The following is a 25,843-nucleotide window of genomic DNA, read 5'->3' on the forward strand; positions in this document are numbered from 1 at the left end:
TGTGGTGGTAGCAGTAGTAGCTGTTGTTGTTTCTGGGCTGGTGGCTGCTGGCCTGTGCTGACTCTGCGCACTTGGTCTGGTCTGGTCTGGTCATTGGGATGCAGATGTAGGGTGTGTGTGCATCATCCATGGGGAGCATCAGAGCAGAGCAGAGCAGGTTGGCTGGCTTCTGTCTGTCGGGCCTAGTCAGTGGCAGGCACTGAGTGAGGCGGTGGTTTCTTTGGCATCACGTCACCCATCATGCAGAGCGGCAGGTCTGCTGCTCTGCTGCTCCGCCTCCTGCTTCTTCTCTGTGTGTGCTGCTCTTGTGCTTAGTGTGCTGCTCCGCTGCTGCTGCTGTGCTGGCAGGCAGCACAGCAGTGGCCTTTTTGTTAGATCAGAGAGTGGGTGTTGTCTTTCTGAGTGTCCTCCTCTTACTTGCTTGGATAGGAGTGGTGGTAGTAGGTTGGCATTAAGATGGACTGACTAGGTGTTACGTGTTAGGGCGCCCAGAGAGAGGGGCCAAAAAGATGGGGTGGCAATTGTTGGGTTGCTCCTAGTATTATTGGTGAATTTCTGAAGAAAATTTTTTTTTCCATTGGCTAGAATGGGGGTTCGGGGCTGCCCCAGACCCGCCTCTGTGGGGTGGCAGCACCGCCAAAGTGGGTCCGGGGCCATGGCAAAAATGCCCTCAGTCCCTCCCAGCAATCCCCGTAGAGATAGGAGTGATGGTTCTGTTGTTTTTCTGAGGTGTTCTGAGTGAGTGTGGATTCTGTGATAGCAAATGAGAGTGGATTCATGGTGTCTCATTGGAAATCTCATTAGCTATCATAGAATCTACACTCAGAACACCTCAGAAAAACAACAGAACCATCACTCCTATCTCTACGGGGATTGCAGGGAGGGACTGAGGGCATTTTTGCCATGGCCCCGGACCCACTTTGGGGGTGCTGCCACCCCACAGAGGCGGGTCTGGGGCAGCCCCAAACCCCCATTCTAGGCAATGGAAAAAAAATTTTCTTCAAAAATTCACCAATAATACTAGGAGCAACCAATTGCCTTGGGATTTTTGGGGTGGAGGACACCCATGGGTGGCTACCACCCACCCCAGCTTTTTTGCCCCTAAGGGCTCCACATTGTGAGTTATGGGCAAGAATTAATTTTTTAAAAAAAATTTGTAAAAAATCAGAGGAAGGTCCAATCGACTTGAAATTTGGGTGGCAGGTAGAACACAATGTCCCCTTCAAAACCAGCCACTTTTTGTGATCCGAACCGGTTCGGTTCGGATCCGAACCGGTTCGAAACCGAACCGGACCGGGGGGGTGGTCCGGCAAAACCAGAACCGAACCTCCCCCGGTCCGGTCCGGGCCCGGTCCGGACCCGAACCGAACCGGGAGAACCGGTTTTATGCACATCCCTACTATGGCCCTCAGGCAAGTAGTCATCGATTGACTTCCATGAATTTGCCTGTGACCCTTTTAAAGACATTCAAGCTAGTAGCCATCACCGCATCCCTTGGCAGATAATTCCATAGCTTCATGAAAAAGTACTTCCTTTTGTTAGTCCTAAATTTTCTGGCCTTGAGTTTCATGGGATTGTCTCTGGTTCTAGTGTTGTGAGAGAGGAAGAAAAATTTATCTCTGTCCACAATCTCTGCTCCATGCTTTATCTATCTATCTATCTATCTATAATTCTCGTAAACATAGCCGTCACTAATCCCATGCATGGCAGCTCTCGTGAGAGTTTGTGAGCAGCTGCCTGGGGGATAGTGACGGGGATGACAATGGTGGTGGCAGCAGATTAGCTGGAGGAGGCAGTGCCGGGTTGGTCCAGCCAGCAGGAGCAGGAGGCAGTAGTAGGCTGGGCCAGCCCAGCCGCCAGAAGGAGGTGGCCACTATTGGTAGTGGGTGGGTGGGAGGAGGTGGGGGACTGGATTTCTGGCTCGCCTGCCAGCAAGAAAGTGCAGAGGGTGGGGCGGAGAAGAAGTGGTCTGGCTGTTGCCAGCCAGAAACCACGGGGTGGGGGCGAGAAGCGGTGGGGGGAGAGAGGAAGCGGGCAGGCCCACCCATTGGGAAGCGCGGGCGTGGGAAGCAGCGGCAGTGCATAGGCCGGCCAGAGGCACAGATGTTCTGCATCTGGCCCAGCTAGTTGTATAGATCTCTCTGTAGTCATCTCTTTTCCAAACTAAAACGCCCCAGATGCTGTGGCCTTGCCTCATAAGGAAGGTGCTCCAGGCCCCTGATTGTCTTGGTTGCCCTCTTCTGCACCTTTTCCAGTTCTACAATGTCCTTCTTAAGTGAACAGTGACCAGAACTGAACACAGTACTCCAAATGTTGTCACACCATATATTTGAATACAGGCATTATAATATTAGCAATTTTATTTTCAATACCCTTCCTAATGATCCCTAGCATAGAATTGGCCTTTTTCACATCTGCCACACATTGAGTTGACACTTTTAACGAGCTGTCCACCATGACCCCAAGATCTGCCTCCTGGTCAGCCACTGACGGGTCAGACCCCATCAGTCTATATGTGAAGTTGGGAGGGGGGGGGTTGTTGCCCCAATATACATCACTTTGCACTTGCATACATTGAACTGCATTAGCCATTTTGTTGCCTACTCACCCAGTTTGGAGAGATCCTTTTGGAGTTTCTCACAATCTGTTTTGGATTTCACTGTCCTAAATAGTTTGGCGTCATCTGCAAATTTGACCACTTTACTGGTTATCCCAACTTTTAGATTGTTTGTAAATAAGCTAAAGAGCACTGGTCCCAGTACAGATCCCTGGGGAGTAACAGCAGGAGAGAGGGCATGCCCTCAACTCTTGCCTGTGGCTTCCAGTGGCATCTGGTGGGCCACTGTGCGAAACGGGATGCTGGACTAGATGGGCCTTGGGCCTGATCCAGCAGGGCTGTTCTTATGTTCTTATGTGAACACTGTCCATTTATCCCTACCCTCTGTTTCCTGTCCTTCAACCAGTTACCAATCTACACATGAACCTGTCCCTTTATCCTATGACTGCTAAGTTTACTTTGGTGGGGAACTTTGTCAAAAGCTTTTTGGAACTCCAAGTATACTATGTCAATTGTTCCCATGTGTTAAAAAAAAATTTTTTTTTAATCCCATGACACATCTGGAAGTGTAGTTCAGATCCATAAGTGAGCATTCCCAAAGGAAAAGAGTCTTTGTTTCTAGTTTATGCCTGCTTAAACTATTTATTCTCCATATAAAAACTCTCAAAGCACTTGTTTTTACGTTCTGTCTTAAGATGCCTCAGACAGATGTTGCATACACAAATCCACTTGGAACAGTGTGCCACTGCAATTAGATGAGTTTTCAGCACTATGTTAGATTGGTCATTCTGTTTAATCATTTCAAGAAGTGGGGGGAGGCAGTTGCTTGCATCCATACTAAGAGTTGCACACTGGGAGTGATTCTGAAGATGCACAGAAGGATGATTTTTAGCCATTTCCTCTTTCCTCAGCAGCCGCCTGTGCCTCTCAAAAATATGTTCTTGAGAGTCTTCCATTCCTCAGGAACATATTTTTTTAGAAGACACAGGCAGCTGCAAAGGAAAAGGCGAATCACCAAGAACCATCCCTATCCTCTGCATGCCCAAGCCTGCATACAAGTCTTAGTTTAGATGTAGGCTAAGGTACAGAAATGAAGTCTGGCATGTTCAGATACTGTAGGCATCCTAGTGAGTTGATGCATAATCAGCATCCAGACCAAAGCAAGACGGCATCTTGACGATTCCTATCTAGCTTTTCTCATTACCAAAAGCTCCTCCTTGCACATCTGAGTCCAACTGAGCTTAGGACTGGAGCATCGTTGATCAATCTTGGATACATGCAGTGTTGTTGAACAGTACTGTCAAGTTAATAATGACTGTTGGAATATTTTCATATTATACCAAGGTTTCAATCACTAAGACCATTTATCCAATTTAAAATCAGGTATTTCCATAATTTAAAAGATTTTAACTCTATGCTATTGCAAGAAAACACACCATTTAAATTCCAAGGCTTATCTATTTTACTGTTTATAAATAAGATACAAGGACACCTAGAAAAAGACACAGTAGAAATGTATCACTTACAGCTAACTAAGCAAAGAGGCATATTTCAAAGTGGTAATTCTCTTTATATTTATCAGAGGGAGAGCAGCTGGCCCTATCCAACCCCAGCACAGCATTCCTTCAGTGGCTGTTGCTGGTATCTGCCTTATGTTTCTTTTTAGAGTGTGAGCCCTTTGGGGACAGGGGACCACCTTCTTGATGTATTATTTTTGTATGTAAACCACTTTGAGAACTTTGTTTGACAAGTGTTATATAAATATTGTAGTTGTAGTAGTAGCTCTAAATGATATAAAAGTATATTTATATATGTATGTAACTGGACAAATGGGAGCAGCTTTTCATGGTGTAGAACTCTGTTTTCATTATTGTCTAAAGAACTCCCTATTTCTTTAAGACTGATTTAAATATCATTCTTACATGTATTTTATTAAATTTGGAAGTGCTGTTTCAGCTGCTTGCAGTTGCAGTGAGCAAGAATTTTACTGCCAGGCGTGCTTAGTAGAATAGGAATTATTTGGTCTTCAGTAAGAAACACACAAGATACTGTAGGGAGTGTGTATTCATTCCTATTATTTCAGGTTGGTAAAATAAATAAAAATGGATGGATGGTACACTAAAGGTCATACTAACCTCAGACATGGCTTTCTATTCTTGAATTTTAAAAATCCAGTATAAAAAACTAAAAAATATATATTAAACAGAAATTCAAGTATATGTTCTTGTCACTAGTGTGCTGGGTTTCCCCTTGATTTATATTTACATTGACTGTATCTGTTTTTCATTAGGGGGCAGCTAATCAAGCATAGGCCCTTCTGCTATGGCCTGCTTGATTATTCACCATGAAAGCCTGTCCTCTCTTAACCCTCATCTGGATTTGGGGCTAGATTTCTACCCCCACCTGTGTAAATGTATGTAAACAAGCAAACCACTACACTCCCAGCTATGGCTTCGTTGTTATAGTCTTACTCGAACTTTGGTACACAATATATTCATCAAGTGGAATGGTTTTTATCCCATCCCAAGTTAAGTCAATTGGGAGAAAAAACACCCCAGAATTGAATGGACTTTCTATAGTGGGGTAGTTTCTACCCAATTCCCATGTTAAGCCATTTGGGACAGAAGAGAACACCCTGTTTCTCTTTGGAAACTTGTTTTGTTTCCCCTCGCAAGCTCAATTTGTTTTGAAAAATGATTGTGAGGTGCTTCACACGCGTCATGTGAACACAGGAAGGTTTCTGCAGGGAGAGAGGGCTTAGCCTGCTCTCCCCTCACACAAGCAGCCTCCAAGCCCTGGGCGGCCGGATCAGCCACCCACACGACTACCGGCTCCATCACAGAGCCAGTGGAGCTGCGGGAAATGGGGGCCACTGGCCCCCAGAAGTCCCAGGATGCCCCGTGTGAGCACATGGGGCATTCTGGAGGGACTCCCGGAACCAGGAGGCTGCTTGTAGCCTCCTGGCCGGGGGTCTACTCATGTGTTGCCAGCGCTGCAGTAATTTCTCAGGCTTTTAATTAAAACTAATTTTAAATTGTTTTTATTCTGTGAAATTATTTTATTTTATTTTATATTGTAACTCGGGTTATGTACACGGCCTATAGATATATTTATCAGGTGGTATATAAATATGAGAGAGAAACACACACATTGTTATTTGTCCGCATATCTATCCCCAATGAAGAGATTTTTAATAGAAAACCTTTTTTTTTTCAAATTACAAATGTACAAAGCCAAAGCTTCTACACACACAGCAAACCTAATTTCCTTGCTTCTTCCCCCACTGTCCAGTCTAGATGACAGCACTTCATGTGAGGGCGATATCCCCAGGGAAGAAAAGAATAAAAGAAAATATGAGAGAAAGGGTGAGGAAGGCAGAGAGAGATCTCAAATGACAGATGCTTTTGCATAGCCAAACTGACACTCGCTTTCAGTCAAGTTCTAGAAATGTATACGTGCTATATGGCAGTAAAAAGACCATTTAGACTAAAGAGTGAGGACTACTGTTGTGGCATAGTACTACTTCTGTGCAGCTCAGTGCAATGTTGAGTTGTGTTTGTAGGCAAGCATTACATGAGTTGGGTGAATTACAAGGTGTTGTATAGGTTGCTTAAGCACCACTGAAAGTTATGAGACAAGATACTCAAGGGGCTAACTTAAGTCTCATTAATATCAGTGGGAGTTGGGAATCCTAATTTTCTTAGGATACAACCCACAGTTACTTCCTAGACCAGCACTTGTTGGGATTTGTGTGTATGTAAACTGTCTTTGGTCTTGGGGTAGACTTTCAAATGTACATGTCAGTCATCAGTTCTGCAGACTGATTGGTCAGTTTGTATTTCTTACTGGCCACTTGAGACTGTTATTTTTCTGTTAGGATGATCTTTCACTCAGAATAGGACTGTTATAATTTGGTTGTAAAGTAATAAACCTTAGTAACTTTGTTCAGTATACTTAAGAAGCCTCAGTTGCTGCTCTGTTGCTCTTCACTAGAGCACTACCAGCCCTCTGAGGGAAACTGTGAGAGTAGAAGTTTCCTTTACTCTTTTATGGGATTTTTTGGTTTTTGGTTTTATTATGCAGACATTTGTACTATGGTGATCTGACCACATGGAAGTGGCAGCCATGTAACAACAAACACAACATATTAAACAGTTTTGCACAGTTTGTTGTGACATTAGAAGACTCTGGCCTACTTCATTACATAGCTGAAAGAACTAAGAAGACAGTAGGTATATACATACATATGGTGAAAACGAAGTTAAGATAACACTAAACTCCAACTGTGGAACACAAGGCCTATTGTGAATACGCAATATGCAGCCAAATGAGGGATAATCTACCTTTTGGAGTGAGAGCAGTACCCCTCATTCTGAAAAATGCTCATCGGATTTATTAATTAATTCAGCATCAGAAATATTTTGTTCCAAAATTGCCTAGAGTGAAAGAGGCTGTTAGTTCAAATTCATGCCAGTGTGCTTCCCAGAGTGTGCTTAGTAAATACATTTGTAGTCACCTATATTGGGCAGCAGCAACATAGGGAGGTACTGAAAGGTAGCGTCTCATACAATAGGAAAGGTTATACTGTCGAGTCGGTGTCGACTCCTGGTGACCACAGAGGCATGTTGTTTTCTTTGGTAGAATACAAGAGGGGTTTACCATTGCCATCTCCCATGCAGTATGAGATGATGCCCTTCAGCACCTTCCTATATCGCTGCTACCTGATATAGGAGTTTCCCATATTCTGGGAAACACACCAGCAGGTATTTGAATCAACAGCCTCCTGCTCTCTAAGCAGGTTACTTCCCCACTGAGCCATTAGGTGGCTTCACTACATGGGAGGAGGCTCTGGTAAACCACTCCTGTATTCTACTAAGAAAATAAGATGGAATGTGATCACTAGGAGTCGACACTGACTTGACAGCACAATATTGGTAATCTGCTAAAAACCATTTGCTTAAGTTCTGCAGTCCCCACTCAGGTATGGAGTAGTCTGAAAAATTCAAATACTCCACAATCAGTAGCCCTAGCGTTTCACTGTGTGGCAAGTCAGCCATGGGCCTAAGACAACCTAATTCTGCAAAGTTATTGGGCTGTATCTGGTTTAGTAGCAGCAGCCATCCAGTAGTTAAGAGTCATTACATCACAAAATACATATTTAAAATAGAGACATAGAATTTAAACTTCATATATAGCAGTTAAAAATAGTCATCATCCTAATTTCAAGCCTGAAAGAAGCTCTGCATTTGTGATGCTGCCTTAATTCCAAACCATAAACAAACAAGAACCATTGTATGCTACACTTCTGTCAAAGTTGATCGGCTATAAAGCTGACAGAGGAGACCCATAAAACGATTTCATTTAGCTTGATTGTAAAGAATACTGAAGAGTGTCAAGTCAGAAAATTCTTTCTTTCCTTCTTCCTTCTTTAAGATGTCACCTCAAAAGTGTTTTAGGTGGCTTATAACTGGATTTGGTTTAGCAGCTTAAGCAGAAAATCTGGTAGAAAATATGCCCTGAATTTTAATGATACATCACATTACATTGGTGGCTTTTCTATGCCACTTCTGAAGTGACAGGGTTTACTTTAGTAGCTACATTGCAATCTAATTAGTCAACAGAGACCACAACTCAAATATTTTATTAAAAATGAAACTCATGTGATAATAGCTGTACAAACTAAAAAAAAAATCAAAATCATGTCAAACTTTAAAAGAATTAAAATGAAAATAGCAACAGTTGTTCCAATGTGCACTTGACATCTAAAATGCCACAAGAAAATATATCAATCGTCTGATCTAGTTCATGATCCTAAGTACTCTAATTTTGAAGCAAGTCCCTCTGAAGTCAAAACTCAAGCCCAATTGATTATGCAGAAATTCACATGAACAATCACATGGACAGCTGTTTTCATGAAACTGCTTTCCATGCAGTTAGACTGATGTAAGCCACTTGCTCACAATCTCCCAAAGAGGAGGAATTATGATAGCACAGCAGAAACTACCTGATCCATGAGGGAAGCCCTTAAGCAAAACCACTGCTTATGTCATGTCATGTATGACAACAATTATTTGGTCATGACATCATTTAAACATTAGAGGAGAAGCAAATCCTACATTTTCAATTTGCATGAACAATCCTTGGATTAATTTACTTTAATACCATAGGCATTGATTTTGCGTGGGGAGTGGAGCCAAAATCAAAATGACAAGTTTGTTGTAAGCAAAGTCCTCTCCATGCAATACACGACATTTATATTGGGCAGCACTCAATGGTTACATTCAGATAGTCACACTTGTTACCATGGGTGACTGCTAGGGTTGGCAACTTTCAATCAGCCCTTATTCCTGTATCTTTAATAGAACCTTGATGTGCAGACTAGAAGTTAATGTATATCTCCATGTTTCACCTGCTAGGTAGCACCTGTTTGTTTGTCTATATAATTCAGTCTGACTTCCTCAGACTGTGTATAAATGTAGGTATGCAAGCCTTGTTAAACCCATGGTCTCTTACACTTGCCCACACATGTATATGCTACACATATCTGCACCTATGCTTGTGGACTAATATGGGGGAGATTTGCTCAAAACTGAATTTGTAACAAAAGGACGGTCACCTGAAAATTGGCAAGACAAGGTTAGGGTTCCCTGGAGGTGCAACAGATTCAGAAGCAAGGCTTGTGAAAATAAGATATACTATTTACAAAATGCAGGCATAATGTAAAATGTGGTAACTGGCAACCTTGGTACAACTGCAGTTGTGTAGGCAGTTAATGCAGCTCCCAAGACAAGATAAGAGGAGGAGCAAGGGAATGAAGGCTCTAATAGCATGGCAGTTGACAAGTTGAAATGCGGACAGAAGGGGGAGGAGAGATGACAATGGGAGAAAGAGATAGAGGAAGAGAGAGAAATGACTCCCTGCAGCCATTTGTTATTCTGACCTTGGGCACTGTTGCCCCATGTCTGCTTGTGCTAAGTGACCAAATTGCATAGTTTGCCAAATATGAGCATGTGCAGAGTTCATGATCCTGTGAACTCAAGTACCCAAGATGGAGGTTGTGTGCCCACAGCTCCAAATCACATAAAGGGTTGCTGATTTTTCTTTTTTTCTTTTCTTTTCTCCCCCCCCCCCGGGGGGTTTAAGTGCTGTTTTTATTATTGTCCTGAGTTGTGCCAGGCCTAGTTGACAGGATGTGTTTGGGCTCTCCTGAGGGGGCAGATGTGGGGGGTGCACATGGCAGCCTGGGGGCAGCTATTGCTGTAGTGGTGGGAAATAGAAGAATTGGCGCTAGCAGAACAGCTGGCCGTTACAGGGGAAGAGAAGTTGGTAATTTAGTGACTATCTCTACTTCCAACTGTTCTGACAACTCTCAGGCCTTGGGGAACAGCACCAATTACTCACAGAGCCTGACCTTGCTCCTTTGTAATGTCAGGTCGGTTCAAAATAAGACCGAAATTGTTCATGATTTAATCATGGATGAGGGAGCTGACCTGGCATGTATAACTGAGACCTGGTTGGGGGAAGCGAGTGGCCCAGTGTGGGCTCAGCTTCTTCCTCCAGGTTACTCTGTTGTGGAGCAGGTTAGGGGAAGTGGGCGGGAGGGTGGAGTGGCTGTGGTCCATAAAAATACTATCTCCCTTACCAGGGCCCCTGTGAGACAGTTGACCTATATTGAGTGTGTATTTTTGAGGCTGGGAACTAGGGATAGATTGGGGATTCTGTTGGTGTACCGTTCACCCCGCTGCCCAACTGACTCCCTAACTGAGCTGACGGAGCTGGTCGCGGAGTTGGTGATGGAGTCTCCCAGGCTTTTGGTGCTGGGGGACTTCAATATCCACTTTGGGGCTGGCTTGTCTGGTGCTGCTCAGGAGTTCATAGCGGCCATGACAACTATGGGCCTATCCCAATTAATTTTTGAACCAACTCATGTTACCGGCCACACACTGGATTTGGTCTTCTGTTCGGATCAGGGGGGTGTTCCGTGGGTGGGGAATCCGTTGTTTACCCCATTGTCATGGACGGATCACTACCTGGTTAAGGTTGGTATCGCGGACACAATCCACCCCTGCAGGGGTGGCGGACCTATTAGGATGGTCCGTCCAAAAAGGCTGCTGGACCCAGCGGGTTTCCAAAAGGCCTTGGAGGGGTTCGATGTTGGTGCGGCCGGTGATTCTATCGATGCCATGGTGGGAACATGGAACAGAGAACTCACCAGGGCAGTAGATATTATTGCTCCTAAGCGTCCCTCCAGGCCTGCTTCTAAGATGGCCCCCTGGTATACGGAGGAGTTGCGGGGGATGAAGTGGCTTGGTAGGCGACTGGAACGCAGGTGGAGGAGAACTCGGCTCGAATTTGACAGGATGCAGCATAGAACCCATTTGAAGACCTATGCAATGGCGGTGCGCATGGCAAAAAAACATTTTTGGTCGGCGCGAATTGCGTCTGCGGGCTCACATACGGCAGAGTTATCCCGGGTGGTGAGGAGTATAATTTCTGCTCCTTCTGCCTCAAATCAGTTCCCGGAGAGACTCTGCTGTGATGCCTTTAGTGGGTTCTTTGCGAATAAAATCTCCTGTATTCGGGCTGACTTGGACTCCACTATTTCTGCAGAGTCCATGAGGGAGGTATCCAGCAATCCCTCTTGCAGTGTTAGGATGGCTCAGTTTCAATCTGTGACTCTTGATGACGTGGACAGACTGCTTGGAGCGGTGCGGCCTACCACTTGTTCTCTGGATCCTTGCCCGACCTGGCTGCTTCGATCTAGTGGAGAGATTGTTGGAGATGGCCTGGTTAATATCATAAATACATCTCTGGGGGAGGGTAGGGTGCCTCCTTGTTTGAAGGAGGCAATAGTTAGACCTCTTCTTAAGAAGCCTTCCCTGGATCCCTCAGCGATGGATAGTTATAGGCCAATCTCCAATCTCCCCTGGCTGGGCAAGGTAATTGAGAGGGTGGTGGCTAACCAGCTCCAGGCTGTTTTGGAGGAATCTGATTATCTAGACCCATTCCAAACTGGCTTTAGAACGGGCTATGGGGTTGAGTCAGCCTTGGTCGGCCTGATGGATGACCTTTACCGGGGAATCGACAGAGGGAATGTGACTTTGTTGGTCCTCTTGGATCTCTCGGCGGCGTTCGATACCATCGACCATAGTATCCTTCTGGGTCGCCTGGAGGAGTTGGGAATAGGGGGCACCGCTTTGCGGTGGTTCCGTTCCTATCTCTCGGGTAGATCCCAGATAGTGGAGCTTGGTGACAGTCGCTCCTCAAAGCAGGAGCTGTTATATGGAGTCCCTCAGGGCTCCATTCTGTCACCAATGCTTTTCAATATCTACATGAAACCGCTGGGTGAAGTCATCAGGAGATTTGGTGCTGGGTGTTATCAGTATGCTGATGACACCCAAATCGACTTCTCCTTTTCATCTTCAGGAAATGGCACTCATTCTTTAAATGCCTGCCTACAGGCAGTAATGGGCTGGATGAGGGAGAACAAATTGAAGCTGAATCCAAGCAAGACGGAAGTGCTCATTGTGGGGGCTCAGAATCTGAGGAGTGAGTTAGATTTCCCTGTGCTGGATGGGGTTACACTCACCCGGAAGGAGCAGGTGCGCAGCTTGGGAGTACTCCTGTACCCAGGCCTCACCCTGGTCTCTCAGATGGAGGCCATGGCCAGGAGTGCTTTCTATCAGCTTCGGCTGATTCGACAGCTGCGTCCATTCCTTGAGGAGGATGACCTAAAAACAGTGGTGCACCAGCTGGTAACCTCCCGGCTTGACTATTGCAATGCGCTCTACGTGGGGCTGCTTTTGTACGTAGTTCAGAAACTTCAATTAGTTCAGAATGCGGCAGCCAGATTGGTCTCTGGGGTAACCCGGAGAGACCATATTACGCCTATTTTGAAACAACTACACTGGCTGCCGATATGTTTCCGGGCAAAATACGAAGTGCTGGTGATTACCTTTAAAGCCCTGAATGGCTTAGGTCCAAGTTACCTTGGAGAGCGCCTTCTGCACGATTCCCACCGCACATTAAGGTCATCTGGGGAGGTTCGTCTCCAGTTGCCACCGGCTCGTCTGGTGGCGACTCGGAGGCGGGCCTTCTCTGTGGCTGCTCCGGGGCTGTGGAATGCGCTCCCTGTGGAAATCCGTAATTCAAGTTCTCTGTTGTCCTTCAGGAGGGCCCTTAAAACATATTTGTTTGGCCTGGCCTTTCAGGGCTTTAAAAAAATATATATTTTTTTAAATTTTTAATTTTTAATTTGATTTAGGGTTTTTAATTACTTAACACACACCCCCGGCCTTGTGCAGATGGGAGGGAGTTTGTCCCAGCCTGTCCTGCACGAAGACCAGGAAGGGTTCCGTTTGACCCTTTTGGTCAAGGGGTGGGGTTTCGGCCAGGATTGGCCGATCCCCGCCCCATTCTCCATTCTTCATTCATTCTTCATTCTCTCTTCAGTTGGGACCAGGTAACCACAGGAGAAGGAGCTCTCCCCTCCCTCCCCCCCGGTACAGAGCGGGTCTAGCGACTGGCCGCCTGGAGGGGCCGAGTAGGAATTTTTTGCTCCCAATGCATTGGCCACTGTTGGGGTTTTTTTCACCTACTCCGTTCTGTGTCCTGGGTGCGTAGTTAGAGTTAGGTCAGCCACAATGGCAGGAACAGTGTGGGCGGGGTGGTAATTTGAGGGTTAGAACATCGGTGAGCACCCTTGGATATGTAAAAGGGGTGATTGGTTAATCGCTCCTTTGTAGCCTGTGCGGCACGGGGAGAATGATTGCCATGAACCCTGCTTCAGGACTTCTCCAACCTTTGGGCTGTGCGGTCCAGGGTGGACGAATGCCTAGAAGTATCCAGATCCTCTCTTACAGAAGGGGGGGTCGGCTTTGAAGGAATTGGGTGGAGTGTACCTGCCCATTCCCGAGCCAGGGTGTGTTGCCCAGTAGGGCGCTGGGTAGGATTTCAGAGTTCTGACCTGCTTCTATTGGCCCGCACTGTTCTCTAAGGGTGATTAATCACCTGGTGTTCCAGTCTGCCATGCTTTGTGTAATAGTTAACAAAGTTGTGGCCCTTTTCTTCCATACTAAGTCTACGTGTTTTCTTGAGCTGGGGTCTGGGGACAATGTTTAATTTTTGTTTTAAAATGTTTTTAAATTGTTGTTGTTTTATTGTTTTTAATTTGTTTTAGCTTTTCATTGTTTTGTAAGTTGTTTTAATTGTAAACCGCCCTGAGCCATTTTGGAAGGGCGGTATATAAATCAAATAAATAAATAAATAATAAATGTGCAGAGTTCATGATCCTGTGAACTCAAGTACCCAAGATGGAGGTTGTGTGCCCACAGCTCCAAATCACATAGAGGGTTGCTGGCAGCAGCCCCAACATAAACTATTCTGTCAGACACAGGGGTTAGCCTGAGGCAAGCCCACATAGGGAAGTGCCCAGCCTCAGTGGCTCCAGCATTTAAAATGGGAGTGAGGAGGCTGTTAGTCAACCACAGGGCTTAATCCATGTCAGGCCCACAGAGAGCACCCCAAAGACTCTTCAGTTCCAAGAGTGTTCAAGGCCAGGCCAGTGCAAGTCTGTCCACAACAGATCCATGTAAGGCATGCTCAGTGATGAGAGATTTCAGCTGAGCAACCTTGGACCCCACAGGCCAGTGTTCCAACCTAGCAATTCAGCAGTCCTCCAGTGATTCCTTATGGTAAGGGTTCACAACTCAAATGTTCCAATGGGCCAGAACCAACCATGACTTGGTGTGTGGGGCCCAGCATCAATTTTCAGTGTATTAATTCTTACATTAAAATTCAGAATTAAAAACATTAAAGCAGTTATTAGAAATATAGTATAGCATTTAAGAAAGACAAGGAGAGAGAAAATGTAAAACATGTAGATGTGTAATATTTAATTTGTGTATTCTAACATCAGTAAAAGAACTTTTTGTTTTTAAATAGTTAAGAACACTTTAAAACAGCAAGTTCAAGTCATATTACAAATCCCTTGATGTACAAATATCTGTGATCATTTATCTACTCATGCAACTTCAAACACTGCAGGCTGAATCTGCACAAGTGTTTTATTGGAGTCACTAAAGCTGCATAATTTAATGTAGCAAAACATTTGCAAGCATAACTGCATTTTCAGTTCCTTATTCAGTCACTCCCAGAATCCATGCACTAAAACACACACACACTTTCTAAAAACAAAGATTGCAGCCTTCTGCATGGTTATCTGGGCAGCAACAAGTTCTAACGAACATAGTGGGACTTTAAAGCCATGTAAACAGGCAAAGGACCAGACATAAAGAATGGTACACCCAATCCTGAGAACCTCTTACAAACAAAAGATGAACACCCAATACTAGCCCTGAATTCGGACTTTCATTCCTTTGGGTAGTAGAGAGGAAGATGACAGAGTGAGGGAAAGAGAAGGGTGTTCACAACCTGAGGTTCGAACGTAGGTTCAGTTCAGAACTGGTTCGGCACCACGGAGCAGGAAGCAGCAAACAGGAGCTTTAAGAAAGAGGAAAGCAGGCCCTTACCTTACCACGCATGTGTGGATGCCATATGCAGATGCCATGTGCATGCTGACATCAAATGCAGGTACCTGGGATGTGCACAATCCCAGCAGGAAACTGCATGGGGAGGCAGCAAACAGGTAAGGACCTGCTCTCCTCTTTCTTAAAGCTCCTACTCGTTGCTCCCCTCCCCATGGCGCTGAACTGGTTCACCACTGAATCTGTGCTTGAACCTCAGTTCATGCACACCCTTACTTTCTATGGCATTTCCACTGTTCCCCTTCTTTGTCCCTTCCCCAGAGCCTCAGTAAAGGAGGGAGGGGTTGCAGTCAGCTTGTTCCTCATGTCTTCCCATTATATATCCTTCTCCCCACCAGGAGCCCCCACCAGGAGCCAGCACACGCAGCCCTGCACGTTCTGTGTTTTCATCATTGATGCTTTCCCTACTGTGTTTAAACCCCCACATTCATGGGAGTGACTTTTGGCTGCTTCAGAGAGCAGACCTTGCCCTCAAGACCCCATGAGAGCTGCTGCTCTCCTTTCTCTCCCAGTATGTGATTCCCAACCCCCCACTGGGGATATTGCACTCAGTAAGGCAATTCTCATGGGCAGCAGAAACCGGGCTAAGAGAGCCCAGCCCAGTTTCTGTGCTCGTGTGCAGCAACAGGAGCCACATAGCACCCGGCGGAGGCTCGGTGGCAAGCCCGCTTACGGAGCCTGCTGCTTAACCCAGGTTTTGGGTGCAAGTGTGTCCCCAAAATAGGTTAATTGATCGTATGTCTGCCTCAGCTGCTTGCAGCCACAGCTGACACACTTGGGGAGGGGGAGAGGGGACCCCAGAGATGTACCGTGCACTAGCATGGTGCATTATTGGGGCTCTGGGGGGTGGGGTGCTGCAACGTGGTGTCTCCCTTCACCCAATCCCCAGAGCACCCAAGCAAGTTGCATCCGGTCGCAGGAGTGCCAGAGCAAAGCTACTGCTCATCTGGGCAGGCAATCCGCCTGCCCAAAGGATGATTGATCATCTGCAGGGATAGCCTGCTCTCCCCACAGAACCCTTTGACTTTGCACTCTGATCACGTGTAGAGCCTTCGTGAGTTGCCAAGACCCCACACTCCTTTGACTGGTTTGCATTTGAATGGGAGACTACATGTGAGCACTCCAAGTTATTCCCCTCATGGGATGGGACTGCTCTCAGAAGAGCATCTGCATACATGCATGCAAAAGGTTGTAGGGCTCAGAGAAACTCCTGCCTGCAACCCTGGATAAGCTGCTGCCAGTCTGTGGAGACAATACTGAGCTAGATGGTCTGACTCATAGAAGGCAGCTTCCTATGTTCTTTTGATTGTTTGGCTGTGTATCGGCTGTCAGATGATTTGCGTCAGCAGACTCATCTTGCCTCCATCCCAGGGAACATCCTGCTAGGGCAACATTGCAGGTTCAGGACACTTTTTATGAGTGACTCCCAGAGGCAGGAGAGAGGTATGTGCACGGAACTGGCTCCTTTTGAACCGATAGAGTGGTGGGGTGGCTTTAAGGACAGGGGAGGGTGCACTTCTTCCCCCTTGCCACACTTCCCCCTCCAGCACCCTGCATAGAAATAGTCTTGTGGGGTGGCAGCGTACCTCCTTGCCGCCCCATTGTTGCAGTGACCAGAAGTCACTGGAAGTGTTGTGTGTGCATTGCGGGTGGGCACATCGTGCATGCATGTGATATATGACACATGCACGCAAGCATTTCAGTGACTTCCGGTCACCGCAACAATGAGGTGGCAAAGAGATATGCTGCCGCCCCGCAGGACTATTTCTACGCAGAGTGCTGGAGGGGTAAGCATGGCAGGGGTGTTACATTCCGGGCCTGATTTATATACTAAATATGCTCATTAGCTAGTATACAAAATTAGGTCTGGCTCATAGTGTCACCAAGTGACCAAGTTCTTTTATATGGTGACCATGTAGTATCTGGGCACATGGAAGAAAGGAGATCAAACCAATCCTCAAAGATTCAATGGGCTTTATTGAGTATAAAGGAATAACAACATAATCTAGCAGAAAGCAGAACACTCTATCAATATTACTAACAGTATTTTAAAACAGAACATCCTAGCCACAACCAGTGTTCCTAACTACCATATGTGTGTGTATTAAATCTTCCTAGAGCCTAATACAATTCAGATACAGACGGAAAAAGGGGGGGAAGGAAGGCTGAGGGCTGGCATGGTTTGGGGGAGGTCAGGAATTAGTAGGGGGAGAGGGGAAGGGAGCAGGGGAAAGGATGGGGGGCCCAAGGCTTGTAATGCAGCAGAATATTACCAGGATCAGAGAGACTTGAGAGCGGTGAATCTCTTCAGCTTGAAGGAGCGAGGCGCTTGGCGGGAGACAGGAGCGTTTGCAGTTGCTCAGATCACGGCTGAGAGCCAGAGCACCATGGCTGGGGAAGTCTTGACTTCTCACTGTGCAGTAGAAGTCACAGACAGCTCCTGTCCATGAAGAGAGTTCCTGCTTTGCCCCGCAGCTTAGCAGCAAACTCTGGGATCCTTGTTGAGCAGCTCTAGGCAAAAGATTGCCCGTAGGCACAAGACTGCTTGTAGGAGACAGTTCCTGTCCATGGACAGAGTTCCTGCCTCTAGCCCCGCGGCTTAGCAACAAACTCTAGCATTGCTGGGAGCAAATCTTGGTGTAGGCACAAGATTGCTAATCTGCCATGTTCAGAGACTCCTTATTATAGTGGTTCCATCCTTTGATGTCCATTTGAGTCTTCTGGATCACAAAAGGCATTTATTCCTGTTATCCTCTGAATATTGTCTTTTAATATCAAAAATCTCTCAGGATATTTGGTCAGTTCAGAGAGATCTCAATCTCATCTTCTGTTAGCTGCTATCTTGAGGAGGGGACATAGCCCAAAGCAAATCTGCATATCTGAGCAAATGGGCCCCCAGATGTGCTAGCCTGGTCCCAAAAGGTGTTAAAAGTCAGGAGTTAGCGGGAGAATTAGTTTCTATTTGTGTGAGACAGCAATTACATTATTTCTTGTGTACCTCTATCTAGTGTGTATTTATAACAAAAGAATATTCAAAGTAACATCAAAAAGGGGCACATGTGTGAGGCGAGTTAATCAACACATTTGGACATGGCAGAAGCATCCTGTCAGTGAGTTAAGGGGATTACTGGACAGCAGGTTAATTTCAGCAGTGTGAGACTGGTAATTAAGCCTGACCCATTGTCTCAGTGAGTTTCCACAGACGCTGATAACCAATGCTAGATTACCCCTGCCTCTACAAATCATTTACCAAGCATTACCCAGGCAGATCTAATTGATCTCTTAATATAAAATGAAATCAGACACAGGCCTATATTTCACATACTTCTGAGTTGGTACCTCTGGTTCTGATATGTTGATATGGACCGTCCACAACAGGGGGGGTAATCATTGCGGGGGGTAAGTGCACCTGCCCCCATCCTTAAAGCCACCTTCACCCCAGTGTTCAAACTGGTTCAAACACAGGGGTTCCAATCCGGTTTGGTGTTCTACGAATAGAACGCCGAACAGGTTCATGCACATCCCTAGCAGGAGAATCCAAGTGGAAGGGAGCAATCCTTCAGGCCAGCAAAAAGGTACCCCTGGCCTATATGTTGTGCAGAGCTGGTTTAGGAACAGGTTTTGAGCACACAGCTGGGTGCTAAGCCAGGCAGGTTGTTGGGCAGTAGCAGCCAGCTCTTGCCACCAAGCTCCCATGTCAAAAGACTTCAGAAAGGCCACCATATGGAAAACCCACAGAGAGCAAGCAAGGAGCTTCAGGTAGGGGTGTGCAGGAACAGATTCCAGCAGTTCGGTTCAAGTTGGAGCCAAACTCGAACCAGACCACTGGACCGTGAGCTAGTTCAAGTAGAACTGGCACTTGGTTTGGTCTGAGTATGGAACTGGGCTGGATCGGTTTGGCTGTTTGAAGGGGCATGCCTGAAAGGGGAATCTGGTAAGAATTACATGCAAGGGAGGAACCCTGCCTACCTAAAAAAAATCCTAATGGGACGGGCATGAGGGCAACTGTAGTCTGAGAGTACAGACTAGAGAGTACAGCCCTCAGACTACAGGTGCCCTCTCACTCATCCCTATTAGGATTTTTTTTAAAGTTAGACAGGGTTCCCCCCTTTGCTTGTAAAGGGGAATCCTCACTGGATTCCCCTTTACAGGCATGCCTCCCAACCGGTTCCAAACCGGTTCATTAGAACTGGGGCTGGTTTGGATCGGACCAGCATCCCTTTTTGGAGACCAGTTTGGTTCGACTTGCCAGTTCTTTTCCAACCACGTTTGAATTGAACCGGCTTGGCACACCCCTAGCCCTATGAGCTAAGACATTTTATAGGGTCAGTGGGGAAGCAACCTGCCTAGAGAGCAGGAGGCTGTTGGTTCGAATCCCCACTGGTGTGTTTCCCAGAATGTTTTCCCAGAATATGGGAAACACCTACATCAGGCAGCAGTGATATAGGAAGGTGCTGAAAAGCATAATCTCATACTGTGCAGGAGATGGCAATGGTAAACCACTTCTGTATTCTACCAAGAAAACCACATGGCTCTGTGGTCGCCAGGAGTCAACACTGACTTGACAGCACAACCTTTCCTTTCCCTTGTCCCTCTGGAAAATTCCAAAGGTGATAAAGTTGTTATCCCTTTTAATGTACAAAGGAAGTAATAAGGGAATTCCAGATATTGGTTCAGGATTTGAATGAGTGATCCAAATAGAGGCAAGGGTTTTTTCTTCCTGGCACAAGTTGCTTGTCAATGCTAATGAACTACAACTCTCATCATCCCCAACTACAATTCATTGTAGCTAGGGATGATGTGAGTTGTAGTTCAACATCTGGAATACCTCAGGTTAGGAACTACATGTTACAGCATTCCTGACAGGTGGCTGCTCTGTATGAAAGCCTCTAGAGAAGGAGAGCCTACAATTGCACAAGGGGACTGTTCCACTGATGAACAGCTCTCACCATTAGGAAACTCTTCTTGTCAGTTTAAAATCTGCTTCCTTGTAATTTCAACCCATTAGTTCTAGTCCTGCCACATGGGCAACAAAGAACAAGTACATTCCTCCTTCTACATGACAGTCCTTCACATTTTTGAAGGTAGTTATATTTGACCTTTCTTCTCAGTTACATATACCCAGCTCCTCCAACCATTCCTTATGGGACTTGATTCCAGATCCCTCCTCCTCTGAACATGTTCCAAGTTCATCATAACCCTTTTTAAAATCTGGGGCCCAAAATTGGGCACAGAATTCCAAGTGAGGCTGGATCAGCACAGAACAAACTGGAACAATCACTTCTCATTTTCTGAACACTATGTTTCCACTAATGCAGCCCAAGAATGCATTAGCTTTTTTAGCAGCTGCATCACACTGCTGGCTCATGTTATTCTTATTAGTAAGTAGCTCCCTTTAATTTCAGTGACACTTCTACATAAGTGTTCTTAAAATTACACCCTAACAACCAAACTTCAAATAAGGGTAATCCTGCTAGCTGTTCGTGGATTTGCCTCACTGACACAGAAATCGGGAGTAAGGCACAATCTTTCCTTTCTTTTATAGGTCTAAATTTAACATCAGAAGAAACATGCAGGCAAGGAGAACTCAAACCTCCTACCCTACCTTCTCCCAGACACTTTCTTCCCAATCCAGCTCACTTCAGAGTTCAGGAGAAAAGTACACAGGGCAATGGAGCACAGGGAGTTTGGATAGGGTAACTAAGAGAATTCAGCTCTTCTCACCCATGCACTTTGCCCAATACAAAATGAACAATATAAGCTTGAGCAATATAAAATGTACACACATACCTTCACTTTATATATGAACAGAGAAGGCATGTGCATAACAAACATGGCTGCCAGGTAGCATATTATGCAAGACTACTCAAAGTAAAAAGCTGTACTACAAACCTCAGCCCTAGACCCAGCAATATTTCATATATTATTAATATTATCCTATTCCTAAAACCTTATGAATAGTATAAGTTATTACTTTAATTAAATTACTGCATTGTAAACATCAATTTTCCTACAGCCTCAGGTATTTCAAGTCTTATCTTACAAATATTTATATGCTGGGGGGGTGGCTTTCCCCTCATGCTACTGGACAAAGGTGCTGGTGCAGATAAAAAGAAAGATTGGAGGAATGAGGAAATGAAGGAGCTGGAGAAGGACTAAAGGAACAAAACAAACCAGCAAGAGGAAAAAGCAGAGTTATGAGCATAAAAGAAGAATGGGACAAAGGAAGGTAGTTAGTGTACAAGTAGGAGATTAAGAAGGCAGCTGGCGGAGAAGAGGATACATTTCATCTAGGTGCAGATGCAGAAATCAGGTCGGAGGCTGGAGTTCAGAACTAGAAAGACAGGGGAGAAGGTTTTCCTCAGCTCAGGCTACTGTACCTCTGTTTAGTATTTATTTATTTATTTATTTATTTATTTGATTTCTATACTGCCCTTCCAAAAATGGCTCAGGGCGCTTTACACAGAGAAACAATAAATAAATATAAGATGGATCCCTGTCCCCAAAGGGCTCACAATCTAAAAAGAAACATAAGACAGACACCAGCAACAGTCACTGGAGGTACTGTGCTGGGGGTGGATAGGGCCAGTTAGTAAAGGCAACATTTCATCTTTTGTGGTTTCTAGAATATTTAGTATTAATAGTTAACACAGAATAAACATGTAATAGTGCATGTTAATTTTTCAAGGCAAAGGCACAGACATAAGGTTACATTTGAAGGAAAGAAGCAACTAAAGTAGAAAAACCAATGGAGTTCAAGTTGGCTGTAAAATTATTCAGGATTCTTTCTAGCATGTTTTGAAGGAAAATGTAATTTGGGCAGCTTCATCTAAAGTTGATCAAGCTTATTGTGCTGAAGTGGATGTTGATGGCAAAAATCACCTCTTTCAGACATCCCCGGCACAAGATCACAGTAGAATACCAGACTTTCTACATTACTCTGTTATTACATGTGCATTACACACAGCTCACAAAATCAATACATTCATATTTTGGAAATAGGTTTGTTGGTACATTAAAGGGCATTAAAATAATAGCTAGAAATCTAGCCAATTTTTTTTTCTGAAAAGGAACTTCAGAACAGAAATATTATCTACTAACAGCAGAGGGAGATGTAAACAAACTGGCCCTGAATCAGAATTTAACTATATTTGTAACTGCTTTCTAAGTCAGTAGCATACTAAATAGGAAAGATGCATCTTCATTTCATTACAATACTATGCATTTTTCAGGTTAGTTTAAAAGGTTTATTTGGTTTCCTCTTCATATCCTAACACAAAAACAATTATTTATTTTGATCACTTTATACTTTCCTTATGTCCAAAGGAAAGCAAGGTAATTGAATCTGAAGCAGCACTGAAATTTTGCTAAATCGATTAGCTAAGCTTGAGCAATATAAAATGAACTCTACCTCAGAAACCTAAAGCGCTTTTTATTTACTGTGCAAAAAAAGAAAACTGAGCAATAATAATTTGTGAAGATGGGTTTGTTAAATTCTCTCATGAAAATAGACCTTTTAAAAAACCAAACAAGCATGAGAACTGTTTACAAAACAGTGTATCTACTGCTGCACAAAAGAAGACATCCAAAGGCAATTGTTCTACTGCACAATACTAAAAAATAAAAAAAGCACAAACCACACATCCATTCCTGATTCTTATTTTTATGCACAGTAATGATTCTCCAGTATAACTGTTTCTGGTATGCAGAGATTATATCATTTTGGATTTTTGCTGTATTTTAAAAAGTGAGCTAGTTCACTTTGTGACAATGCAGTCATCTATCCAATTCTTTGTTTCTCAAGAATATGCAAGTTTATTCAAGTGAAAATGTGCATGTTGCCTTCAGATGTGATTTAGTATACTATTATGCTAAGAAAAGAACAATGTAACCATTGCCTGAATGCTCACAGTTCAGTTAACTTTTTTAAAAAATGAGGAGAATGTTTGTATATGATTACTTTTGACATTCATAATAGACCTTAGCAATAAAGAGGAAAGTCTTCTAAGCAGATTTCTATTTGCAATTTTAAAAACTAAACATTTATTTCTTTGTCCGGATCAGGAAGCTTCATAGTTAATGTTTCTGAGGTAGTCTTTCTTGCTAATACTTCCATATATACCCAGTAAACATCAGAGGAGCAACAGATTTCATCATCTCATTAGTCACTTCTTGCAAACCAAAGATCTGCCCCACCATCTAGAGGAATGTGTGCAACTTATACATTACATTTTTATCAGTAGTATACATAAAAAGTCTGCAACTTCTTGACATATCACAGCTGAAATGAGGCAGTTCACCTTCAAATTACACACCTCCCCAAATGAGATAGCTTACCTCTGAAATCATTATAGATGTAATCTGAATGTACAATGCATCCAAAGCATTGTTGATTTTGGAAAAAAATACCAGAAAACATCAAGTCCAGTGTGTTGAAACAGAACTTAATGGAAACTAAATAACCTCTATTGACATGCAAAACATTTGTTTCCCTTTTGCTTCCAATTGCCAACCACATCTGGCTCTCAAAGCCCTTATTTAAATAGGTTTGGAAAGTTGTTTTCCCCTCCAAAGTAGCTAAAACCACAAAACATTTCAGATACCATTGACCTTGATCATAATTCTGAAAATGTTTTACTCTTCAAGGCTTTTTGGAATCCTGACCTCAACTGAGGATGCTCTTTTTAAGCAGATTGTTCTTGGGCACCTGTGAAACCTCCCCAAAGGTAATAGTTGGTGTTAAAAAATATGAAGTCTAGAAACCCTTTGCCCACCAATGGAGACTAATAGTTGCTTTGAAAATGTGTTAGAGAGAAGTGTGTGCCAAATGTCATTTCTGACAATAGTTAGTGGATTTCCTTCTTGAACTACAGTTTTTAAGATGGACAAAATACAAGGCACAACAATAATAGCAGTAATAGAATAGAACACCCTGCAAGCTCTCCCACCGAGCCTAATAAAAGCAGTGAGCACACCACACCAAGAACAGTTCAGAAAGGTTGAGCACTTGCAAAAGAGAGTTTTGTTCACTGCTGGAATAGGCGTTAGGAGTGCCAACTATTCTTATTTTTAAAACAAGAATCATAAACAATAATATATTATTATTTTAGGAACATCTCAGGTCCAAGAGTCATTACTACAAGCGGCACTAAACATTCAGAATGCCCATGAAAAAAGAAAAAGTATTATTCCATCAGGTTGGTCTTATGATACTTCCAAAACCAAGTAAAAACTAACACACTATTTGGAAGGAAGACCAATAGGACTCAGTAACCAAACATGTAGCTTTAATAGAAGAATCCCTTAACGTGAGAGAGAGAGGGGGGAGGAGAGAATCATAACATTATGAACGAGCTAACAGCAGGTGGTCATGCATTCATAGTTGGGTGCCACTTTACTACAAAACCAGCCATTTCAGAAGTTGTACCCCACTAACACTGTATATCCTTTCCCTCTGCATACAGTACTATCTGCCCTGACACCACAGCTGCATGCTTTGCCACGGCGAGAGGAGAACGCTTGTGGGCTAGGTCTACATTTTGCGTGGTTTGAAGGGCGTGGAAGCTGTATCAGAACCACCCTCTGTGGATGTGCCCGAACTTTAATCTCTCCACGAGTAAAATTCACCAGTGCAATTCCACCAGTGTAACCTGGAAAGGACACATCAGGCGTGTCCTACTCTCCTCTTCCTCCTTCTCCATAACACACTCTGGACCCAAGATGTCTCTGCCTTGCCACGTTTTTCCTTACAGAACAAGCCAGCGGGCCCCTAAAGAGTAGGGAATTAAACTTCGCCAAGGATACCAGCTGAACAAACAGAAGCCAGGCCCCAGGGAAGCACGAAGGGAGGGACGACGACGGCTCCTACTACTAGTACCACCACCCTCTCCTCCCCCTTCCCAATCCCAAACTGGAAGGAAGCAAGCAAGGCGCCAAAGCAAAGAAAAGTTAACTCGCGGTGGGAGGACGTGCCGCCCCCTCCACCACCCTCAGGTGCCTCTGCATCAGACACTCCCCCGTCTGCTGGGCAATCCCCCTCCCCACGCCCTCCTTTCCTTTCCCGCCTCCCGGAGGGCTCCGTGCAAGACAGAGAGCACCTGAGGGAGTGGGGGAGGGGCGCGCCTGGGCTGGGGGGCGGGGGGTCTCGGCTCTCCCCTGCTGTGGCGCCACCGAAGCCCCCGCGCGGCGCCTCCTCCGGGGCTCACTCACCGCGCTCCTGCTCGGCTTGCAGGCAGACGGGGATGTTCTTCTTCCAGCCCGGCATGGCTCCTTCAAGGCTGCGGCAGTAGTAACAGCAGCGGGGAGCACATTGCAGTCCAAGGCGAGAACAGCACCGCCTCCTCTTCCCCCGAGCCGCACGCCTGGGCAAACGCGGTGGCGGCTCCTCAGGGCAACCGCGGCGAGAAAGGGACAGAGGCGAAGGCGGCGGCTCCCAGGTCGGCGGCGCTGCTGCTGCTGCTGCTGCTGTTCTACACGGCTAACAGCTGCCTTCGTTCAGGGAAGGAAGGAAGGAAGGGACGGGCAAGGTGGCGGCACCGCGCGCTCTGGCGGGGGGAGAAGGAAGGGGGGGCTCTCCCCGGTTCAGCTGGGGACATACGCGCGCAGAGGGGTGAATGGGGGGGGGGCGTCGCTTGCTTCGCTTCGCCGCCACCAGCAGGTGGGAGTGCTGGAGCTGCCGGTTGCGCAGTGGAGGGTGGACGGATGGTGGGAGGAGGGAGGAAGAGCGAGTGATCGGCGCCGC

The 25,843-nt window shown here is 45.2% G+C and overlaps 1 protein-coding gene across 3 annotated transcripts in view; it reads right to left on the reverse strand.

Annotated features, from left to right (window-relative positions):
• Positions 1 to 25,623, reverse strand: part of GRIP1 (glutamate receptor interacting protein 1) — a 541,298-nt gene extending 515,675 nt beyond the window's left edge. For 2 of the 3 annotated variants that reach the window (XM_053252577.1, XM_053252572.1), the window contains exon 1: positions 25,312 to 25,623. In XM_053252577.1, coding sequence (XP_053108552.1) covers positions 25,312 to 25,366 — 55 coding nt within the window. In that variant the 5' untranslated portion in view covers positions 25,367 to 25,623. The remainder of the gene's footprint in view (positions 1 to 25,311) is intronic. The other variant, XM_053252583.1, reaches the window with a different exon arrangement.
• Between the last annotated feature and the right edge of the window lie 220 nt (positions 25,624 to 25,843).

Source organism: Hemicordylus capensis, chromosome 5 (genome assembly GCF_027244095.1).
Source record: "Hemicordylus capensis ecotype Gifberg chromosome 5, rHemCap1.1.pri, whole genome shotgun sequence".
NCBI classification, from domain to species: domain Eukaryota; kingdom Metazoa; phylum Chordata; class Lepidosauria; order Squamata; family Cordylidae; genus Hemicordylus; species Hemicordylus capensis.